This window comes from Ursus americanus, chromosome 7 (assembly GCF_024610735.1).
Source record: "Ursus americanus isolate L20-20 chromosome 7, mUrsAme1.1.p, whole genome shotgun sequence".
NCBI lineage: Eukaryota > Metazoa > Chordata > Mammalia > Carnivora > Ursidae > Ursus > Ursus americanus.
The window spans coordinates 47,481,021-47,501,760 of record NC_142133.1 but is presented as its reverse complement, the minus strand read 5'-3'; the positions used below and the strand labels follow the sequence as shown (position 1 = coordinate 47,501,760).

Below are 20,740 nucleotides of genomic sequence, written 5' to 3'. Positions count from 1 at the left end.
CAGTGGAGAGCTAGTCGCGTGCACACAAACACACGCACCCACGCGCACACATGGGTAACAGGACACCCACTTTGAGAGTGAAGAGCGAAGCAGGGTGAGAACGGAGGAGCCGTCTCTCCAGGCACTGAGTCCCTGCACCGTGCTCGAGGCAACTTGGCTGCGACTGAGACCACAAGCGCACACGGTACCTGGGAGCGTCTCTACATCCGTGCAACAGTCACTGGGCTCACAGAGGCCGCTGCAGACCTCACTCGGCTTGCACGGAGTCCTACCGAGCGCGTTCACTTGCCAGGCCCAGCTCCCCAGGTCCAGTGAAAAGTGTGCTCAGGAGCTCGGCCCGGGGGAGAAGACCACGGGGTCCTGTGTGCTACCTCCCTGCACACTCACCTGGAGGTACCTAAGGAAAAGGAAGCCGCCTTGGGCAGCAGGCGGCTGTGGGCTTGCCACACGTGTGCTTCCCTCGGACGCCATGTGTTAGCGGATTTGCCGAAACTTCTGTTTTCCCAGTTCAGAAGAGCTAGGGGCTTGGGAGACAAGTCTTGTGTACCCACGGACACACGACCTTGTGTGCACACCTACCCACTCGCAAATCTACATAAAATGAACAGTAATCATAAAGATGCAAGAAAGGGATTAAGTGGAGGAGGGGAGGCGAACGTCTGCCTTAAAGAGAGGTCTGTTTACCCCCAAGTGTTTAAAAACGAGAATCCTGAACTCCCTTTCTACCTTATTATGACTTATTTAACATTTGTTTTTAATTTGCCCAAGATCATAATCTTCAGCGAGGACCACATACAAGCCAAACTCTAACTTGGAAAACCAAGCTGGACCTTTGCTCCGCCTGCATGAATTAGTGTACAAAGGGGCATCTCATTTCTCCCTCCCTCACAATCTGGAACACTAGTCCCTATGTATGTCACTAACGCTGGGAGAATGGGCCCTAAGACAGGCCTCAGGAAACGAAGGCTCTAATCCTGGCCGATTCACTTGTGTGCCACGGAGACAAGTTATTTCAAGTGCTGAGCTTCCTCTTTAAATACGCTGACAGTTCCCTGTTAGCTGGATGCATGGAGTAAATTAAGTACAACAAGGAAGACCTACAGAATCCTAGTTACTCACGCGGAAAAGTACTAAGAGTAGAATGGTAGCCCAGACCCACCCAGAGTTCCCAAAGTGGGTTTTGGGGAACACCAGTCCCATGAGATGCCACTTGGAAATAAAGCATTCTGTGGGTCCTTCGTTCATCCCACAAATACTTATCGAGGGCCTTCTAGATGCCTGGTGCTATGAAGACAATAGAGAGCAAAAGAGACCCACTCCCTGACTTCTGCAGTAAGCTGAGGATCCAGAGACTAGGTCACCTCTTTCCCAACAGTAAAGGGAGTTCGCACACAGGGAGCAAGGAACCACATCGAGGCTGGGAGGCGGAGAGCAGGAGGGGAGACGCATGCTGGTGGGGTGGGGGGCGTGGGTAGGATTCCAAGGGGCCGGAGGAATCCTGCACAACGCACCCCCCTGTAAGAGATTCATGGTACACACTGGTGTATTAACGGCCCCAGAAGTCCTGTCCTACCTATTAACATCCCAAGGATGTTACTCTGGGAAATGCTGAGAGAGGCATTATTGTTCTCGAAGACTACAAGAACCTTCCGTATGAAACAAAAGCTCTTGTTCGTATAACTGGAAAACTATGTGTCCTCTCAGAACAGCCAAAATACCTTGGGGTTGCTAATGTAATTCTGAAGTATTTTCCTTGGCACAGACCTATAAAAACATATGGCTGCCACAACTGCTGACATAGTCCCAGTATCACAGATGAAGGAAAACCCTTCAGCTACAACCAGCAGGCCAGAATCAAAGGTCTACCTCCAGCACAGACATCTGCTTTATTTTGGAAAAGATGTATGTACAGCCTAGGGGCACCTGGGTGGCTCAGTCGGTTAGGTGTCTGACTCTTGATCTCGGCTCAGGTCATGATCTCAGGGTTCTGAGATTGAGGCCCGCATTGGTCTCTGTGCTGGGTGTGGAACCTGCTTAAGATTCTCTCTCTTCCTTCTTCCCTTGCCCCTCTCCCCCCAAAAGATGTATGCATAGCCTCACTACTGGGATGAATTGAGAAAACCTTCAAATAAGTAAAACAAAAATGATCAACCACCAATGATCAAGTTATCAAAGATTATACCCTGAAAGATACCAGAAGTGAACAATGATTGCCCTTGTTAGTCTAAAATGTCCAGGAGGAAACAGATTTTGCTGTTTATTATATATGATCCATAAAGAAGAAAATGTAAATAAATAACAAATACTCACACACGTGCAGATTTTGTGTATAAAGTACTGTGTTAGGGGTGACAGTGATCAAAAGGGACAGATGACAGCCAGGGTCCTTAAGAACATGGATTCTAGAAAAGTAGCAATCCAAAACTGAGTATTAGTAAGTGCACAGGGAACGGTGTAGTATAATGACTAAATTCTACAGGGGCTAGGGAGGTCCTGAAAACCCAGGACTGCTAATGCCGATAATGAGTTTACCTTAACAGAGCCCTTATGGTACCAGACAATGTTCTCCGTGCTTGTGTACAACCTTATTTCATCTTTGCAACTATGAGGTAGGTCCTAGGAATATATCAAAATATGGTCTTGGCCTCAGCAGTCAATGGAAATCTGTTATTTGCCTTCAGCTTCAATCTTCAGAAGGCCTGAATTTCTGCCTGGTCAATGATCATATTTAATTAACCTAACAATGTGAGAAATAAGGAAATGAAGCACATTTGGATTCATCATCATTATTGGAACATGCCCCTTCAAAAATAGGGAAACAATCTTTTTTTTCTTTTTTAAGATTTATTTATTTGTCAGAGAGAAAGAGCAAAAGAGCAAGCGAACACAAGCGGGGGGAGCAGTGGGCAGAGGGAGAAGCAGACTCCCCGCCGAGCAAGGAGCCCTATTCGGGACTCAATCCCAAGACTCTAGGATCATGACTTGAGCCAAAGGTAGATGCTTGAACGACTGAGCCACCCAGGCGCCCGCGGGAAGCATTCTACGTGTAAAGTTTAGTGGAAATCTCCTTAAGAGCTTTATCTTTTGAAATGTTACCAGTTGGCAGAAGTATGTTATTTTTTCTTGGAAGAATACAATATAAACATGAAATATTAATCTCATATAGAAAACAATTACAATGTACAACTCCAATTCTTAAATAGGATTAATTGACTGCATTACTAATATAAAGAGTACATTAAAAAAGAGAACAGTATATACTTTTTGAGCAAGTGTTTATCAATGTTTTTATATTATAATAGCTACACTATATTCTACTTCTAAACTCTATAGAATTACGTGGTGTGCTCGTAACATTAAAGAGAATAACCTTTAGAAACTACATATGCACTGTTAGCATTCAGACTTTGGTCTCTAAATAACACAATTCACTAAAAGGAATCAGAGCTCCTTCTGGAAAATAGCTGATCCGGGAGGGCGAGAAGCACAAGATGAGCCTAGAATGTCCTCCCGAAACAGTAAGCAGGGCAGCATCAAAGACCACTAGGATTGTGTCAAAAGGACTCGGGAGCCAACGTGAAGAGGCTTCCACCAGCTAAAGATGAAACAACTGGAGTATCAGGAAGAATAATACTCGTAAATGGATTGAAACACATGAAATAGGTTAAAATCCATGAGTTCGTAATATTTAAAAACATAATTTCACTGGTCACTTTTGCAGATTTTAAGAAACCAAATGGAAAGCCAGTAAATAAAGGGAAAGACTCAAGCATTTAAATTACTTTCCCGATATGACCTCCAGGGGTCTGCATACTTCTCCTACAATGGGCCAGACCTTGTCAGTTCTGGGGGCCTAATACAGACTCCATGGCAACTACTTACCTCAGCCCTTGCATCACAAAGACCGCCAGAGACAATATGCAAACGAATGGGCCTGGCTGTATTCTAATGAAACTTCATTTATAAAAATAAGTAGCAGGCTGGATTTAGCCTGTTGAACTTCAGTTTGCTGACCTTCGATCTAAGGTAACTAATAGTTCACGAGGGACAGTTTCTCTTTTAAAAAGTAGTACAGGGCACCTGGGTGGCTCAGTCCGTTGAGCATCTGCCTTCGGCTCAGGTCACCATCCCAGATTCCTGGGATCCGGCTCCCTGTTTGGCGGGAAATCTGCTTCTCCCTCTACCCCTCCCCCCTGCTCGTGATATTTTACTCTCTGACAAACAAAATAAAATAAAATAAAATAAAATAAAATAAAATAAAATAAAATAAAATAAAATAAATAGTATAGATGAGGAGCCCCTGGGTGGCTCTGTTGGTTAAGCATCTGACTCTTAATTTCAGCTCAGGTCACGATCTCCCGGTCTCAGCTCTAGGATTGAGCCCTGAATTGGGCTCTGCACTCAGCAAAGTGTCCACTTGAGGATTCTCTCCCTCTCCCTCTCCCTCTGCCCCTCTCCCCGCTCATGCTCACTCGGGCTCTTCCTCTCTAAAATAAATAAATAAATCTTTAAAAAAATAGTACAGCTGATAGATGAAGAAGGAAAGACACAGGCTATCAGCACTTCGAAACTGCTAATAAAGTAATGGATGTGAATGATGGCCATTGGTGGCTGCTAATTTCACAGACAACCAGACCTCCAGTGTCTCGTAATATGAGGACATCATCTATGAAAGCGACTTTGAAAAATAAATTTAAAAGGAGAGAGGAAAAGAGAGAGAGAGAACCCTGAAGCTGGATCAAGAATCTAAATCCAGGGAACTCCCCCTACTTGCTGGATGGGATGCTGCCTGAATCATAAATCAATTAATAAAGTCCATTAGATTCTCAAATTAAAAAAAGAAAGAAAAAAGAAAAGAATCCAAATCCAGCTAACAATTTTCAGGAACTACAAGGGATAGAAAAACATGTTACAGGACATCGTAGGGTTGCATTTAACAAAATCCAGACGGTGAGGAACTCCACAGGAGTCATCAGATAAAAACCTAAAAACCTAATTAGGAAGTTCTTTTCATCCTATGAAGAGTGCAGAGCAGAATGTCAACTTTTCTACCTCAATATTTCACAAGATTTCAAAATCATGTACTGCCCTTTTTTGATAAATCACCTATGATCCAGGCATAATAAAGATGGTGAAAACTATGAAAAGAAGACACTGTCTTAAGAAAAAAACAAAAAAACCAACACCGAAAAGATCTTGTTCCTTCATCTATCTAGTATTCACAAATATGCGGTGGGGCATCGCAGAAACAATCTAGGCACTTACAGAGTCGTGAAATTATTTTTCTCGCACTACAATGTCAAACTTCCCAAATGTGACCATCAGTTTGGCCACAACAGAGTAATAACTATTTCTGGCAAGAAACATCAATGGATACTAAAAACAATGGAAGAAAGTGTGATGAGAAACAGGTTATTTACAGAGTCAGAAAGTATCTTCCCACAAAACACTTATTAATTACAAAGAGGAAAAATAGTTAACTTCCTTGGAGAAACCTGGCAGATGTAATTTTTACCAAGTGATCAAAATTAACATCAACTGTAGTGTGAAAAAGAGATGGTATCTCGCGAGAAGCAGAGAAGGACACGGTAGCAACCACGTAGTTTTCCTGCCTAAATAAAGAACCTGAATCTATTCATGAAGAAACATCTGAAAAAAAGCAGAATTCAAGGTCCTTCTACAAAATAAATGGCTTGTGATCTTCAAAAGTGAAGAACATAAGAGACATAAGACAAACTGAAGAGCTGTTCTAGACTGAAGGAGACCAAACAGATACAGCCAAGTGTAACACATGACCTTGGCTCATCTGGACCCTTCCCCCCAAATACTATTTTTTTTTTTTTGAAGATTTTATTTTTAAGTAATGTCTACATCCAATGTCGGCCTTGAATTCACAACCCTGAGATCAAGAGTCAAACGCTCCATGAACTGAGCCAGCCAAGTGCCCCCAAATTCTTTTAAATGTTTTCTTTTGCTACAAAAGACAGTTTGAAGACAAGTAGCAACATCTGAATAAGGTCTATAGACAACAGGTCTATGTTAATTTCTAGATTTGATAACCACATTGTGGTGATTGTCTTTGGTGGTAGGACATAGGCGTGAAGTTACCTAGGAGTAAGGGAGCACTGTATTTGCAACTTACTCTCAAATGGCTCAGGAAAAAAGTTATGGAAAAAGAGAAAGATAAAGAAAATATAGTAAATACTAATGTTTGGGGAAATCTGGAGGAAAATACGTGGGAATTCTTTGTACTATTCTGTACTTTCTCTGTGTCTGAAATTATCTCAAAGTAAAAAGTTAAAATTAATTAACATATATATTCCATATATATGAACCAACAGTATATATATCATTCTGTTGACACCTATTAGATTAAGAATTCACACAAACTGGCAACTCTGTTACAGTGATCTGTAACTCTTCCCAAAGGTAACTGATAACCATATAAATCAAAATCTGCACTAAGAACTGAAATGTGATGTGCCAATTACTTTTGTAGAAGCTTTTCTGGTTCTCCCGTGACTACACCATTTAATCATTTCCTATAAAAATATTTTAAAATACTGCAAGAAAACATCCACTTATTAAGATATTGCTTAAAGTTTTTGGCCATTAAACTTCTTAATAAAGTTGTAATAATACTATAAATTATCTGGATGACATTACTCATTTCTTTTTATATCTCACAGATTCATTCTATGATGCATTTAGTTTTAGTCTTGTGCAAATCCTGGTTTTAAAATGCTGTCTATTCAGCCAAAATGTTAATTCGGTAACCTTCAAATACACCATTATCCCCATTTTGCCAAAGAGCACCCTAGGATACTGGGGCACGGAGCCAGATGGGGGCTGGGCTGGCCTTCAAGGGCAGGCCAACCGTAGCCAAACGCAAGTCCCGGACCCCTTTAGCCATACTGCCTCCCCAAGAGGGAGGAGTGGCCTGTCTGCGGGATCTGCTCCTCGCTCCTCTCTCCTCCTTCGGTGCCAAGCAAAAGCAACTGTGTTTAAGGGGCTCTCTCGAACTCCAGTTGCTCTCACCATCCCAGCCCCTCCCTGCGCTAACTCTCCTTTCGAGAGCCTTGCCATCCTGATCCATTTCCCACTCCAGAATTCAGCACAGAGTCTCCCTCCCTGACGAGTATTTTATAACAGAAAAGCTTATGTTGTACAGTGTTTTCACGTCACGTATCTTTAACGCTCCTACTCTAATACTCTACCTCTCCTCTCTGCAGTCCTCCTAGGAAACACTTAAATAGATAATATAATTGATAAGCAAAGACCACATCCAATTTACACCGAAAATAATATTCAGGGCAACTGGGTGGCTCAGTCGGTTAAGAGTCTGCCTTTGGCTCAGGTCATGATCTCAGGGTCCTGGGACAGAGCCCCACATCCAGGGCTCCCCGCTCAGCGGGGAGTCTGTTTCTCCCTCTGCCCCTCCGCCCACATGTGCTCTTTCTCTCTCAAATAAATAAACACAATCTTAAAAAATAATAATAATAATACTCAGGGGCACCTGGCTGGCTCAGCTGGTAGAGCATACGGCTCCTGATCTAGGGGTTCTGGGTTCGAGCCCCACGTTGGATGTAGAGATTGCTTGAAAATAAAATCTTAAAAAAGAAAAGACTATTCATGCCTACACAAGCAAGTGGGACTTGGTCAGGAGTCGGAAACGGGCTCCAGACCAAGTCAACAGACGCACCTACAGTATTTTATATCGTGGTATCTAGGGAAAGAACTCTACCACCTCAAGACGTGAGAAGAAAAACACAAGGGAAATCAGAGGGAACAGAATAAATGGAGCCGGAGAGCACAGAAAAGCAGAGAAAGATTGAGGCAACAATGACCACTCTTTCTGAAACTGTGAAGGGACCAGACATTAAAGCTCTGACTACCCCAGGCAGAAGTAGGGATTAAAAGTCCCTCTAAGGGAAAGGGGTGGACATGCCACCGAAATGAATAAATACAGACATGTTATTCCTCACTCCTCTCTCGTTCGTACACACCATTTCTTTGTGCCTGTTCCACATGGCGTTTTCACATCAATGTGGTGGTCAACTCTCAGGAGAGGGGCACTCTAGCACTGTGGCCGGAATGATGGCTCTAACACTTTTCAGAGCAGCGACTCTGGGCCCCTCACTTACGCTGTCTCCGCTTCCTCCAGGATAAAACACGTGATGAGATCAGACGTGCGAGCATCCCATGTGCCAACAGTTGTACGCAGCGTGACAGAGTGCCCCGGAACACGGCCGGCGCCTACAGGGCTGTTTTTTAAAATGCTGATGCTTAAATATTCATGCCGTCAACATTCAACAAATGTCTGTGAGTCACTTATCCTGAGTCAGGTATTACGGTTTAGTAACAAAGTATTTTGAGTGCACTTTCTCTGTAGCACTGTGGGGCTCGCTGCAGATTCCCCCGAGTAGGGGAGAGAGGAAAGCCCAATGATGCCACTGAACCCAGTCCTACTGCCATCCTTCGTAACTATTTGATCCTGGGTGAGCTCACATCTCCCTGAGCTCGTGGGATGCTCCCGTCCAGCTTGGAGGGCTACCCGGGTACCCAGGCAGGGTCCGTGCACAAGAATCTCAGGGAGGAACACCCAACCCGCCCTTAGCAGGTATGTGTTGTAAGTCCATCTGACCTTAGAGACCCCGATTTATCCTTCTGGGAATTTACGGAGAAGAAGGTAGTCCCAAACATCAGAGATCACTACTGCCAACAAATCTGGACTTGTAAACTGATCAGCTTTTCACACCACTTATTCCTACTTCTTTTGTTTTTCTTCCTCATTGTTAGATTCAACTTTTTTTTTTTTTTTAAGTAAGCTCTAGGGAGTGCCTGAGAGCCTTAGTTATTAGTTAAGCATCTGCCTTCAGCTCAGATCACTAACCCTAACCCTAACCCCGGGGATCGAGCCCTGCATCTGGCTCCCTGCTCAGCAGGGAGTCTGCTTCTCCCTCTGCCTCTGCCCCTCCCCCTGCTTGTGCTCTCCCTGTCTCTCTCCCAAATAAATAAACAAATAAATAAATAAATAAATAAATATTCTTAAAAAAAAAAAAGTAAGCTCTATGCCCAACATGGGACTTGAACTCACAACCCTGAGATCAAGACTCACGTGCTCCACTGACTGAACCAGCCAGATGTCCCTAGGCGCAGCTATCTTTTTACTATCTCTTATATTCATGTCTTTTTGTTTTCCACATATTTTTTTTAATAGATGTTCCTACAAATAATGAACCGATTGACTGTATCAGGTGTAAGGCATTTATCTCATTAAGATTCAGTGTCTTGCAATACCCAGATCTCAGAAGGGCTTAGCTAGGGCCCCAAGTGCCTCCCCAACTTCTATCAGGCATACTCAGAAGCCCCTCCTGTTAATCTTCCCACCATGCTATTGTTTTCAGAAAGAGACCACCTGAAAGATAATTTGGGAAGTGAAGGAAAAAGCACTGAATGACCTGAATCCTAATTTCAAACCATCTTATACCCACACCCTCCCACACAGACAAAGGTGAGTAGGGAGGAGACTAATACCTTCTCTGGAATTCTTAAAATAATCCTCTGTGTAAATGTTCAGTATTTATTCCTTTAATAGTCAATTTATTGAAATAGTTATAAATGACTAGGACTGATTTTTAACTTAGAGAGCTTTAAAAAGGCAACCGATTTATGCGGTATTTTATAAAATAAACAATAAGGAAATAATATTTGCACGCTTGGTTCACCAGAGCTTGGTTTATTTTATTTTACTTATTTATTTATTTATTTTTTAAAGATTTTATCCATTTATTTGACAGAGAGAGCACAAGCAGGGGGAGCGGGAGAAGCAGACTCCCCACCGGGCAGGGAGCCCGATGCGGGACTGGATCCCAGGACTCTGGGATCATTGACCTGAGCTGAAGGCTGACGCTCAACCGTCTGAGCCACCCAGGCGCCCCTAGAGCTTGGTTTATTAACCAAACTATGTTGTAATACAAATTGCAGGGGAAGCAAGCAAGTTTACTCCTCCCACCTTCTTCTACACCAAAGACACACTTGTGTATTCTTCAGCCCTCCCTGATTTCAACAAGGAAAAACTGTCCTCAAGTTCAAAAAAGTGCTAATGTGAGTAGATAACCACTTTTCTCTCCAAAGAGGGTAATGTGCTGCAGTGAACTTCTGGGGGACACCCACTAAAGGTTATTTAAGTCCTCTGGGGTAGAGCTGGTAGAACAACTTAAGCCCCAGCCACTCACTTAGACAACTGTTTATTTGGGAAGGTGCATTCCCAGGTCCAATTTGTGAAGCCAGAACAAATCTACCCACCCTCCACCCCAACTGATAACTCACATCAGGATTTCTGAACCGAGAAGCAAAGGTCAGCTGTCCTCCCAATTGGAGGAGGAGCTGGTTACATCAGGCCTGCGTGTAGTCACAAGGGTAGAATGGGAAGACTGGACTTTAAACTCACAACCAAGTTCAACTCTTTGCACCAGTCAATTGCCCGTGGTGTGACCTTGAACAAGATACTTGACCCCTACTACTAGTCTGCCCGCCCAGAACCAAAATGGGAATAACAAGTACCTACTTCCCAGCAGGTTAGAAGCTTTGAGAAATATTAAGGTTTTCGGAGCCACTGCCAAGTGCTTTCCCAATGGGGCGGAGCTATGAACACCCTTCAGGAACAGCAAACGAGGGCACCCCCTTCACCAAACATTTGCCAGCATTTAAAAGTCCTATTAAGACAAAACCTCTGGTAATTTGGTGGGGGGGGGGGAGATTCTCTTCTTTATTAGCATTTTTTAGCTACTTAGGAGGCTGAACATTAGTTTCACATATGTGGTTGTTATTTGTAGTTTCTTCTTTGGGGAATTTTTTGTTTATATTTATTTTATGGTTACTTTTTACAATTATGGTGAACACTTGGGGCCTTGTTCCTCTTGAATGAAACAGATTTCTTTTCTTCCTTTCTTTTTTTTTTAAGATTTGTTTATTTGAGAGACAGCAAGAGAGAGAGAGAGACAGAGACAGAGACAGAGAGACAGAGAGAGAGAGAGAGAGAGAGCCTGCGCGAGCACATGCGCGTGGGGGGAGGGGCAGAGGAAGAGAATCTGGAAGCCGACTCCCCACTGAGATTTCTAAAATGCTATAGCACAGTTTGTGCGTATGAGTGTGAGTTCATTTCCTGTCCTGAGGACTCCAGGTAACTAAAGTTATCTATCACCCCTTATCACTTCCCCAAAAGCTCCTGAAAAGGGCCATGTTTAAGAAAACATTTTTATGGTTTTACTTTCAAACTCTGAAATGTATTTCTAAACTAATTGTTCATTTTCCCACGAAAATCTGTAGGCTATATACATAAAGAAAAGATTTAAGATTCTGACATTTATCTTAGAACCTTAAAAGTAGCTGTCAACGGACGTAACTCAGAGCATCTCTAACACCTTATGAGTCTAAGAAAGAAATCGACAGCACCCCAGAGTTGTTCACTGGGCAGCACATAGGGTACAGAGGACAAGGTGAGTCCCCTTTATTTCCCTTGTGTTCCCTTTATTGCCGAATGCCAAGGTTTTGGAAACTGCAATTTATTTCAACTGAAATCCAATCCAGTTGGAGAGAAGATAATAAAGCATGGGACATATAAAAACCTCCTCCAAAAATACAGATCAGATTAGCCCATTCAGGCAGTTTTCTACATGCTTTTAAGCGGTCAGTCGTTTCCCATCCCAATTATTTATCACATCCCAGTATCTGCCCCTGACCGCAAATGAGTTGTATTTTGATTCCCATTTATAACCTCCTTCAAAATCAGCCAACCTCAGACATTAAAACGAGGAAACATGTCCCAGATACGTCCTAGCTCTCAATCAATGCACGACATTTCATTATTTAACATGTAGGTAAAAGGTTCCCAAAGGTTTTGGGTTTTCTCACGGGGTGCAGAGGAAGGGCCTGTACTGCCAAAACGTCCAGGAGCCTCACCCTTGCCACCTGGCCCTTGGTTGGAGAACACCAAAGCTATCTAGCCATCCGATGCACTGCCCCTCCATCTCTGCCAAGTCCACCTCTGCCTTTTGCCACATCCTCATCTTCAACTCCAGGGCTAGTCTGTAAAATTGGGAGCCCATTTACCGCTGAGCGTCCTCCATCACTGAAACAAGACTGACCTCTTCCCAGTTCTAGACCTATCTCTTCTCCCTCCTGTCTTCTTCCCCATTCATCTTCCACCCTACCGGGCTGCCCTACAAACAAGCTCCCACACCAGCACCCCAAATATACTCTTCTCCATGGCCCTCTTCTTCCTTCCCTCTTCTTGTTGCAGCCAAACTTCTTCAATAGATTGTCCAGAGTCTGGTTTTCAACGACTTCCAGGTTACGGTAGACAGAAAATGTGTAAGGTACACAGGGGGCACGAGGGGAGGCTGGTCTGGGGCGGGAGTCTGGTCTGGGGTTCTGGCTGAGTGCGGGATGGGCCACTCCCTGGGACCAACCCACAGCACAGCACCCGGGCACCCACCTGGGCAGTGTTGAGCTGGTATCTCTGCCCCCCCTACCTTATCACCCCCACTTGCCTGGATTACGTGTCTCACTGGGCACCGATAACTTCCTAATTGCTAAATTCCCAAAGCTCCTCTTCACGCCACCATCTTCTTGCCCCTCTCTCTGTGGCATCTGACGCTGAGGACCAGCTTCCGGGATGTCACAGGATCTAGGCACACCTCTTACCTTGGCAAGGGCTCCTTTCCATGCTACCTCAGTGACTTCTTCCTCTGCCCTGAGCATCCTGTCCCTTCCTCTCTGGGCCCCCTGCTCTTCCAATTGCTGCAATTTCAACTATCCACTCATCATCCCCTCGGACCCCATGTGTCCCCGAGGAAACTCAGCAGTTCCTCCAAACGAAAGCCCCTCACAGCCTGTGTGAGTTCTGTTATGGCCAAAGTGGTCAATGAGCATCTGTCCAGCATGGGGCAGGCAAAGATGACACACCAGGACCCCACCTAGAAGAAGTCATTCCCCCAGGTCACCGAGGCTCAGACATTGACAGTTAACTGTGACATCAGCCACTTTCTGCAGCCAGTCACTATCCTTCCCCACAAAAATTCTATCCTTCCTTTCCATTCAGATACTCGTGGGCACTTTTCACCTCACCCTTGACTCCTAGGAGTCTCCTAACGTTTGTAGCTCCTTCTAGGTCCTCTCTCTCCCACACTGTGATCTAAGCACACACACCAGTCGCAGCACTTCCCAGCATAACTTTCAATGGGTCTCCGCTGCTTCTCGAGTAAGACCGGATTCTTTCACTGACATTCAAGGCCTCCCATGCCCCGGCCCCTCATCCATCCAGGCAAATGGAATAACCTATATTACCCCAAACAACCCTAAACTTTTGGCCTTTGCTCTCCCAGTGCTGGCTTCTACCTCATGATTGGGTTGAAAGAAGACTGTACGGTTTGTTTAAATTTTTTATAATTAACAAGAATCACCTGGAATTGAAGAATGACTGAGTTTCAGGGACTAGTTTAGGTTTCGGGGGGAGTTTCATTTTTAAGTAATCTCTACACCCAATGTGGGACTCGAACTCACAACCTCAGGATCAAGAGTCACATACTCTAGCGACTAGTTTAAAACACCTTCCTCTCCCTATATTCCTTGATCATGCTAGTCCAAAACAACTTTTCTATTCTCTTTCCTCTGAAAATTCTTCTCTGGACTTTGTTGACTCTTAACAGAGACTTCCTATTCGAGAGGTCTGCATTAACACCACTTCAATTTTTAAGCCCTGCAGGGCAAAGCGGGGTGTACCTCAAACTACTTCCCACTGCCCATGACAGGTCCTCAGTAAATGTCAGATGAAGTTGAGAAGTTATGAATTAATCTTAAGGGTGCCGATCTAAATTTCCTAGTTTGGCAAAGTAAAGTCTGACTCTAAACTAGAATATAAGTAGGATAGCTGCATCAAATATATTTGGATTATTGCAGCTTCCAATCAGTTAATCATTTAAATTATTCTTTAGGTCGCAATTCTTTGGGTAGCTTTGCACATCACTGTAAAGGCAGAAACACCGTTAAAGGTTAGATTTTTGTTCGTGTCCTAGCTTACTTTCTCCTCCAGAATCCCAAGAAGTGAGCTCAATGAAGAATGAGTCCGACCTACAACTTCCCAAAAGTAAAGCAAGTCAGGCATTCCTCCGCCGGATCCACTGACCTACCCAAAGCAAAAAGATGGACAGCATACAAGTTCCCTCCACAGAATTTGTCCCTCGTTGTCACCCCACCACCCCAGCAACCCAAGTGCCAAAACGGCAGCAACCCAGGCAGGACCCCTGCAAAAGCTCGTTCCATGTAAAAAACCCTCATTAAACCCTGAGTTATATTTAGGGGGGAAAAAAAATGGAACACAAGTTATATTTAGATGAAATGGCTTTAAAGAATTTTACCGAAAGCAGCATGTTTATACTGATCTTCCAAAAGAAAAGGATTCCCTTATTCGCTCTTACATACAATTCCCAAAGACAGACCACTTCTCTCTCTGTACACAAAGACTTCTGCCGGGGTTCCTTTGTGTCTGGAAGGAAGCAGGCGCATCCAGGATGCTAGCAAGACCGGCCATGAGCAGTGGAGGGGATACGAAGGACTGAAGACGAGCGCACATTTGGAGAACAGAACCATTTCCTACAGTAACCTGAGTTGAGCTGGTCTGACGAAGGTGCCAGAGGGTGATGCCTGAGCTGCACGACAGTAGCTCTTCAGTGTAGAAACTGGACCCCAAACCGTAGACTCCCTTGGCAACTCTACCTAGAACTGTTCTTTTCCAAAATGTCGTCGGCCTCACGTCGTGGTCCAACTCCTCTCCACTAGCTCATAGCTAAGTCACCGAACCACATTCAGCACCACATTCAGCATTTTCGTTTGGGCTCTTATTAGCCGCAGGCTATTTTTGACATCCACTTTCTTCCACGCTGGCTTACGTTTTCCTAACAAAAAACCAGTCAATGGTACCAAGGTGGTAGAGTAAACTTGTGAAGCCTTTTCGTGAACGAATGTGTAATTTCAGGGTGGCTACGTGAAGGAGAGAAAGACGGTTTGTGGCACTTTTTCATCTCTTCACAGGCCACAGGGTCCCCAGGGCTCCCGAGGAGAATGAATCATGGCTTGGAGGCTTGGCACACACCCCAGGCTGAGGGGACCTCTTCTCTAAAGAGCCTCAGGAAGAGGCCACTTCCCAGCCTCCCAGCCAAGCCAGAGTGCAGGGCAAAGGTAAGGCATGGGGAAGAGAAGGCCAAACTGCAGCAGGAATTATGCCAGGGGGTAAGGGTGTTGCAGTCCTGCTGCTTGCTATTCCTAGGGTCAATTAACACCCTCAGAACGCCTCAGCCAATCCCAACTTTTGCTTGTGGCTTGGTATTTCCAGAAAGTGTGAGAGCAGCAGAGAACTGAAGTCACCCAAATTTATACTACTTAAAGGCTCTAGAGGAGCAACGCCTAAGGTCGTGAAATGTGTTAGTAAAACAAAAAAAGACCTGGGATGCCAAAAGAGAGAGCAGATCATCTATTCCAGGCACCCCTCGCCTGCAGCAGCGACCCGCCCCCACCCCTCCTCTACCCCCTCTCTATCTACATTCGTTTGACCAGGCTTGGACCCCAACAGAGGGCCACTCTGTCTGCACCTACAGTTTGCCTACTGTGAGAATCACATTAATTACAACAATATAATCATCCACAGGAAAAGCATCATCTCAACCTCAGAGTCCAGACAATTAAGTGCTTAAGTGTTTCCTTACTTGCTTTCCTAAAAGCTCATGATGCTCAAGGATAGGGCAAAATTAGCAGGTTGTATGGAGCTCATCTAACTGCAGGAAACTTCCCCAGCTCGTCAATGAACTTCGTAACCAGGCAGGCCTGACACAGTTATGGGCACAGAAACTACTGGGAAACTGAACTTACTTCTGTCAGGGCAGTTCACCGGGGGGACAAGATGATGTATGGGAGTGGGACAGGGCACACTAAGTTCCTTAGGACAAGTCGACGGCAAGAAGACCTGAGTGTCCCTGGAGGCTTAAAAGGAGAACGGTGACATGGGCCCAGGCTGGCCACAGCTGCAGGAATAAGCAGGGACAGTCAGAGACAGGCAGAGAAAGGTTGGCTTCTCCAAGGAGAGCTCCAGAATTCCCTGGCAGGCCTGGATTTAGTCATCAGGAATCCCCTGTACCAGCGAAGACCAGCCCGTGGAACTTCTTAGGCAAAAGAACACGTAAGGTGGAAGAAGGAAGGGAGGGCGGCGGAAGAGGCAGTAAGAGGAAAGAAGGGAATGGACACGAACAGAAAACCTGTCCCCCTGGGGCTCTCGGGGTGGGGGTGGGGAGCAACAGATGAAGACAGGCAGTTGTCAGAGCCACGGTTCAAAGAGGAAGAATCAAAACCCCCCAAAGAGAATTGGGTGGGTGGAAGGAATAGCCCGCTTGAGGGAAATGATTGGTCACATTTGGGACATTTCTGGTGACTTTATCTGCACCAGGACCTGGATCAGTGCTGCTGACTCATGGACCTTAATGCCTCCCAGACTCCTCTTTCCAGACATCTAATGGCAAATGGAAAAATGGGACTCTGTGATCATCCCCCTCAACCCCAGTTACAGGGACCTGAGCAAAAGCGAGCTTTCGAAACTCTTGGGAACGGAGGTACATCTGTGCGCGGGGAAGGGAATCGGCGGAAACCTAAAGAAGTCGGGGCAGCTTGTTTTGCTCAACTTTTACTTTACCCACTTTCAATATGAATGAGAAAAGGCACCAGTCAGATGCCCATATCCAGCTTATAATCAGGACTTCCTGGGGTGCTCCAAAGCAGGGACAAAGCTGCGGGGCCTTCCCTGCTTGAAAGGTGAAGGTGTGTGGTCCCACGCCCCTCTCCCCAGGTCAGAGCCTCCTACCTCCATTTCCACATCCCTTCCGGCCAGGACAGCGCCTCCATTGAATCCACAGCAGTGCCTCCACTCTCCACCCGCCCTGTACCATGCCAGCAGGCAGTGCTCATTCACCCCCCCCCCAGCATTTCTCAGGCGGCCCTCAAATTATGATCGCTATTTAAGGACAGCTTAAGCAAAAAGTGCATTTGTCGGGCCTGCCCTCGAGGCGCCAACACCTCCCGCCCCCTAATCAAGCACGAACTGGCAGGCACCGGGAAGCAAGGAGAACCACCAGGGCGCACGTGGCACCCAAGGGACAGCGCGCAAGAGCCTGACACAGTCACAGCAGTGGGTGCTCACCGAAGATCTGCCATCGGACCTAGCACCTGGGCAGTCCGCCCTGGAGTGGGGTGAGGTGGCGGCTCAGGGACACAAAGGCCTCACCGGCCCAGGGCTGCGCCCCTCGCGATGCGGGGGGCGCGAGTTTAGGGCCAGGGAGGGGGCGATGGAATCCGCCCTCATTTGCACGTCGTCTGGGGCCCGGTCAATTTGCTTAATCACGGCTCTAAATGCCAGCGCGCAGCACACAATGCGCGCCCATTAACAGGTTTAAAGTGTCGCAGCGCTCGCTTTAAATGAGAAAAGCCGGCAACAAAGGGGGAAAAAGCCAAGTTCCTCAACTTGAAGAATGCCTCGGGTCACCCTCCAAATCATCTAGGCGAGTTTAAAATCCCAAGCTCCACAGAACAGTTGAGGCCCCTGCTCGATGGCTGGGGGTAGGGAGGGGGTGTGTGAATAATCCGCCACGAATACTGGGTTTCTTAGGAACCAACTCGCAGTCGCTCAGTGAAACTGAGTCGGGGGCAACGTCGCCAACCCAGCTCCCCCGGCCCATTGCCCAACTGCCAGGGAAAACTGACGGATTTCCAGGAAGGAAAGCGAGACACCCCCCCACTCCCGGCCAAAAAAAGCCGGCACAAATCCAAGTTTTCCTTTACTGCCAGCAAAGAATTCTGGAGGCCAGGGAAGACCCCCAGAACTGGACCCCAAAGCCTCTCCCCAGCAGAAGGGGAAAATGTAAAGGAATTTTACTTTCACCCAGACACTGGCCAGCGAAGCCCAACGCTCGGCCGCCACAGAAGAGTTCAACTCCGCAAACATGTTCTGCCCGGGATCCTCCCAGGACGGCCCCATCCCCCAACCCATCGCCGAGCCCGGGGGCGCATCCCGCCAGCCCGGCCTCCCACCCGCCCGGGCGCGGCACAGGCACTCACCGTGCGCGCTCCTCCGGGAGACAAGGGTCCGTTGGAGAGGTACGGACTGCTCAAGTCCGGGATCATCAGGAACGGGTACCCAGGGTACGGGGGGCCCTTAAAGAACGCGCCGTCCTGGGGCCTTCTCACTGCGGGCAAGACCGAGGCGGGGGTGAGGCCCGGGCCCCGGGGACAGCGCGGCGGCAGGGAACCCGGGGCGGGGACCGCGCTCCAGGACGGCTGTGGCCGAGGGGGGCGGAGAGTAGGGGCACGGCCACGGGGCAAGGGGAACCGTGGGCGGCCTGAGCTGAGGCGCTGGGCGCAGCGGGGCCGGGACTGGGGGCTGCCCCGACCCGCACGTACCTTCGGCGAAATAGTCCCGCGGCTTCTGGAAGGCGTCCCGGGCGGGCTGCGGGCGCCTCTCCGCCTGCGGAGGAGACACAAAGGCGAGGGCGGGTGAGCGGGCGCGGGGCCGGGGTCCCCCGGGGTCGGCCTCGGGAGCCTCCTTACCTCCGAGTCCGAGCTGCTGCTTTGGTTCTCCGACTCGTTGACCAGGGACGACTTGACCTCGTCCAGGTCCCGCTGCGCGGAGGCACTGTCGCTGCTCGGCTCCTGCTCCTCGCCCCCCTCGTCTTGGAAAGGGATCAGTTCGTCGTTCGCCCCGAGGTCGTCCCCTCCGCCGGCCGCCCCGGCGCCCGAGCCGCCACCGCCGCCGCCGCCTCCCCCGCCGCCGCCGCCGCCGCCGCCGAGCTGGGGCATGGTGGGGCCGCGCGGGCCGGGGCCGCCGCTCTCCGAGCCCCTCGCCGCCCGCGCCCGGCCCGGCCCGGCGCCCGCCCCTCCCTCTCTCCTTCTCTCCCTCCCGCTCGCCGGCCCGCTCGGCTCGCAGCCGCCGCGGCCGAGGCAACAAAGTTTGACAGGGCGTGGCCCGGCGGGAAGCGGGCCGGCGCGGCCGGGCCGGGGCGGGGGCGGCTCGGCTCGGGCCCCTCCGGCAGCGCCCAGCCCAGGGCTCCCCAACTCGCCGCCGCCGCCGCCGCCTGCTCCGCCGGGGCGTCCCAGCGCCTGGCCCGCCGGGGAGGGGCGAGCGGCGGAGGAAGGAGGGATCGCCGGTCTGGGCAGGGGGGCCGGAGGGAGGAGCCCCGGCTGCAAGCTGACACCCGCGCGCCTCGCGGAACCCGGAGAGCTCCGGCGCACACACACTCACTCGCATTCACACTCGCACACCACTCACTCACACCTTCCGGGGGCTGCGCCTCCCCGCCGCGCGTACCTCCCTCGCCCCCCACCCCTTCCCGCCTCGCCCTGACCCCCTCCCCTGGGCCTCGCCCCGCACCCCCGGCGCCCCGCCTGCACCCTCCGGCCCACCGCCCCCACCGCTAGGCATCCCCTAACTTTCTTCCAAAGAACCCCCAGAACTCCGCACCGCTTCCACACCCCCTCCCACCGCAGCGGCGCGCCGGCGGGCGGCACTGCCCCCTGCGGGAAAGCTTCGGACACACAGACCCGGCCGCGGACACTCGCAGCCTGGAGTTCGTCGGAGCACGGGATCCCGCCAGCCTGCTCGCCCTCGCGGGATGCGTAGGACAGAGAGGATCGGACAAATTTATGGCACCCTGGAATATACCGGGCGGCCTTGTACTCCTCCTTCCTGTGGGGTTCCAACGCACCCCCTCCCTAGCCCAGGTTTTTGACCTTGTTCAGGTGTCTAAAGTCACCCGCCGCTGAAATCCCGAAGATCACCTTTGCCCCATAGTTCCGGACCAGGTCAGTCAACGAACTCGTAGTCCTAGTTTCGGAAAGGATTCGGATTTGGTTCTTTGCGAAGGAAAATTGTGTGTCTGTGACCTCTGAAGCCGTTCACAAAGCTGCCTCGGAAGCCAAGGAGCATATAAAAAATAACCCAGCCAGCCTCGTGCTGAAAGAAATGCCTCTTAGAATTGCATTAAAATAGCATCCCTCTCCAACCAGTTTGGGAAAATTTAAAAAAGTGGATCTCGGGCCATCCACAGTGGGAAGTGTTGGCAAGAGCATCCATCTTAAAAGCAGACTTAAAGACAGTATGGGAATACCTAGAACTGTTTTCAACGCCACTGGCAGGGGAGTTTTCTGTGGCGATTCCCCCCCACACGGACAAAGTCACAGAGACAAGGAAGTTCAGAGCAGCAGGGAGGTTGGGAAGAGGGGTTCTGGGTCTCATAGTGGGCGTCTGTGCAGCAACCAGCTCAACAGAATGAGACCGCTGCACATAGGGATCCTAGAATGATTCCGGAGGAACATTAAATGAAAGACAGTATATATGGCACTCGTTCATTTTGTTTTTTGAAAATTAAATATATTATTTATTTATTTATTTATTTATTTATTTATTTATTTATCTTTTTCAAACAATATCCATGGATCTCATAGTATCTTGGGTAAAAGGTAAAAGTCCCTCTTTCCACGCTTGCCACCCCTCACTCCAGTGAGACACTGTTACTGGTTGGGTGTACGCTTCCAGACATTTTCCCAGGCACATGTAAACACATACACAAATGTTCAGATTTACTTCCACATTAATAGAATTATACTGTTCATATTATGGTGTGATATTTTTACGTTTCTAAAA

The 20,740-nt window shown here is 48.2% G+C and overlaps 1 protein-coding gene across 2 annotated transcripts in view; it reads right to left on the bottom strand.

Moving 5' to 3' along the window:
* The window catches only part of TCF7L1 (transcription factor 7 like 1), a 150,706-nt gene extending 131,353 nt beyond the window's left edge, over positions 1 to 19,353 (bottom strand). Inside the window, exons 1-3 of one of the 2 annotated variants that reach the window (XM_087863629.1) lie at positions 18,649 to 19,353; positions 18,502 to 18,565; positions 18,160 to 18,287 (exon numbers count right to left, since the gene is read on the bottom strand). In XM_087863629.1, the coding sequence (XP_087719755.1) occupies positions 18,160 to 18,287; positions 18,502 to 18,565; positions 18,649 to 18,897 (441 nt within the window). In that variant the 5' untranslated portion in view covers positions 18,898 to 19,353. The remainder of the gene's footprint in view (positions 1 to 18,159; positions 18,288 to 18,501; positions 18,566 to 18,648) is intronic. The other variant, XM_087863630.1, reaches the window with a different exon arrangement.
* Positions 19,354 to 20,740: the final 1,387 nt, after the last annotated feature.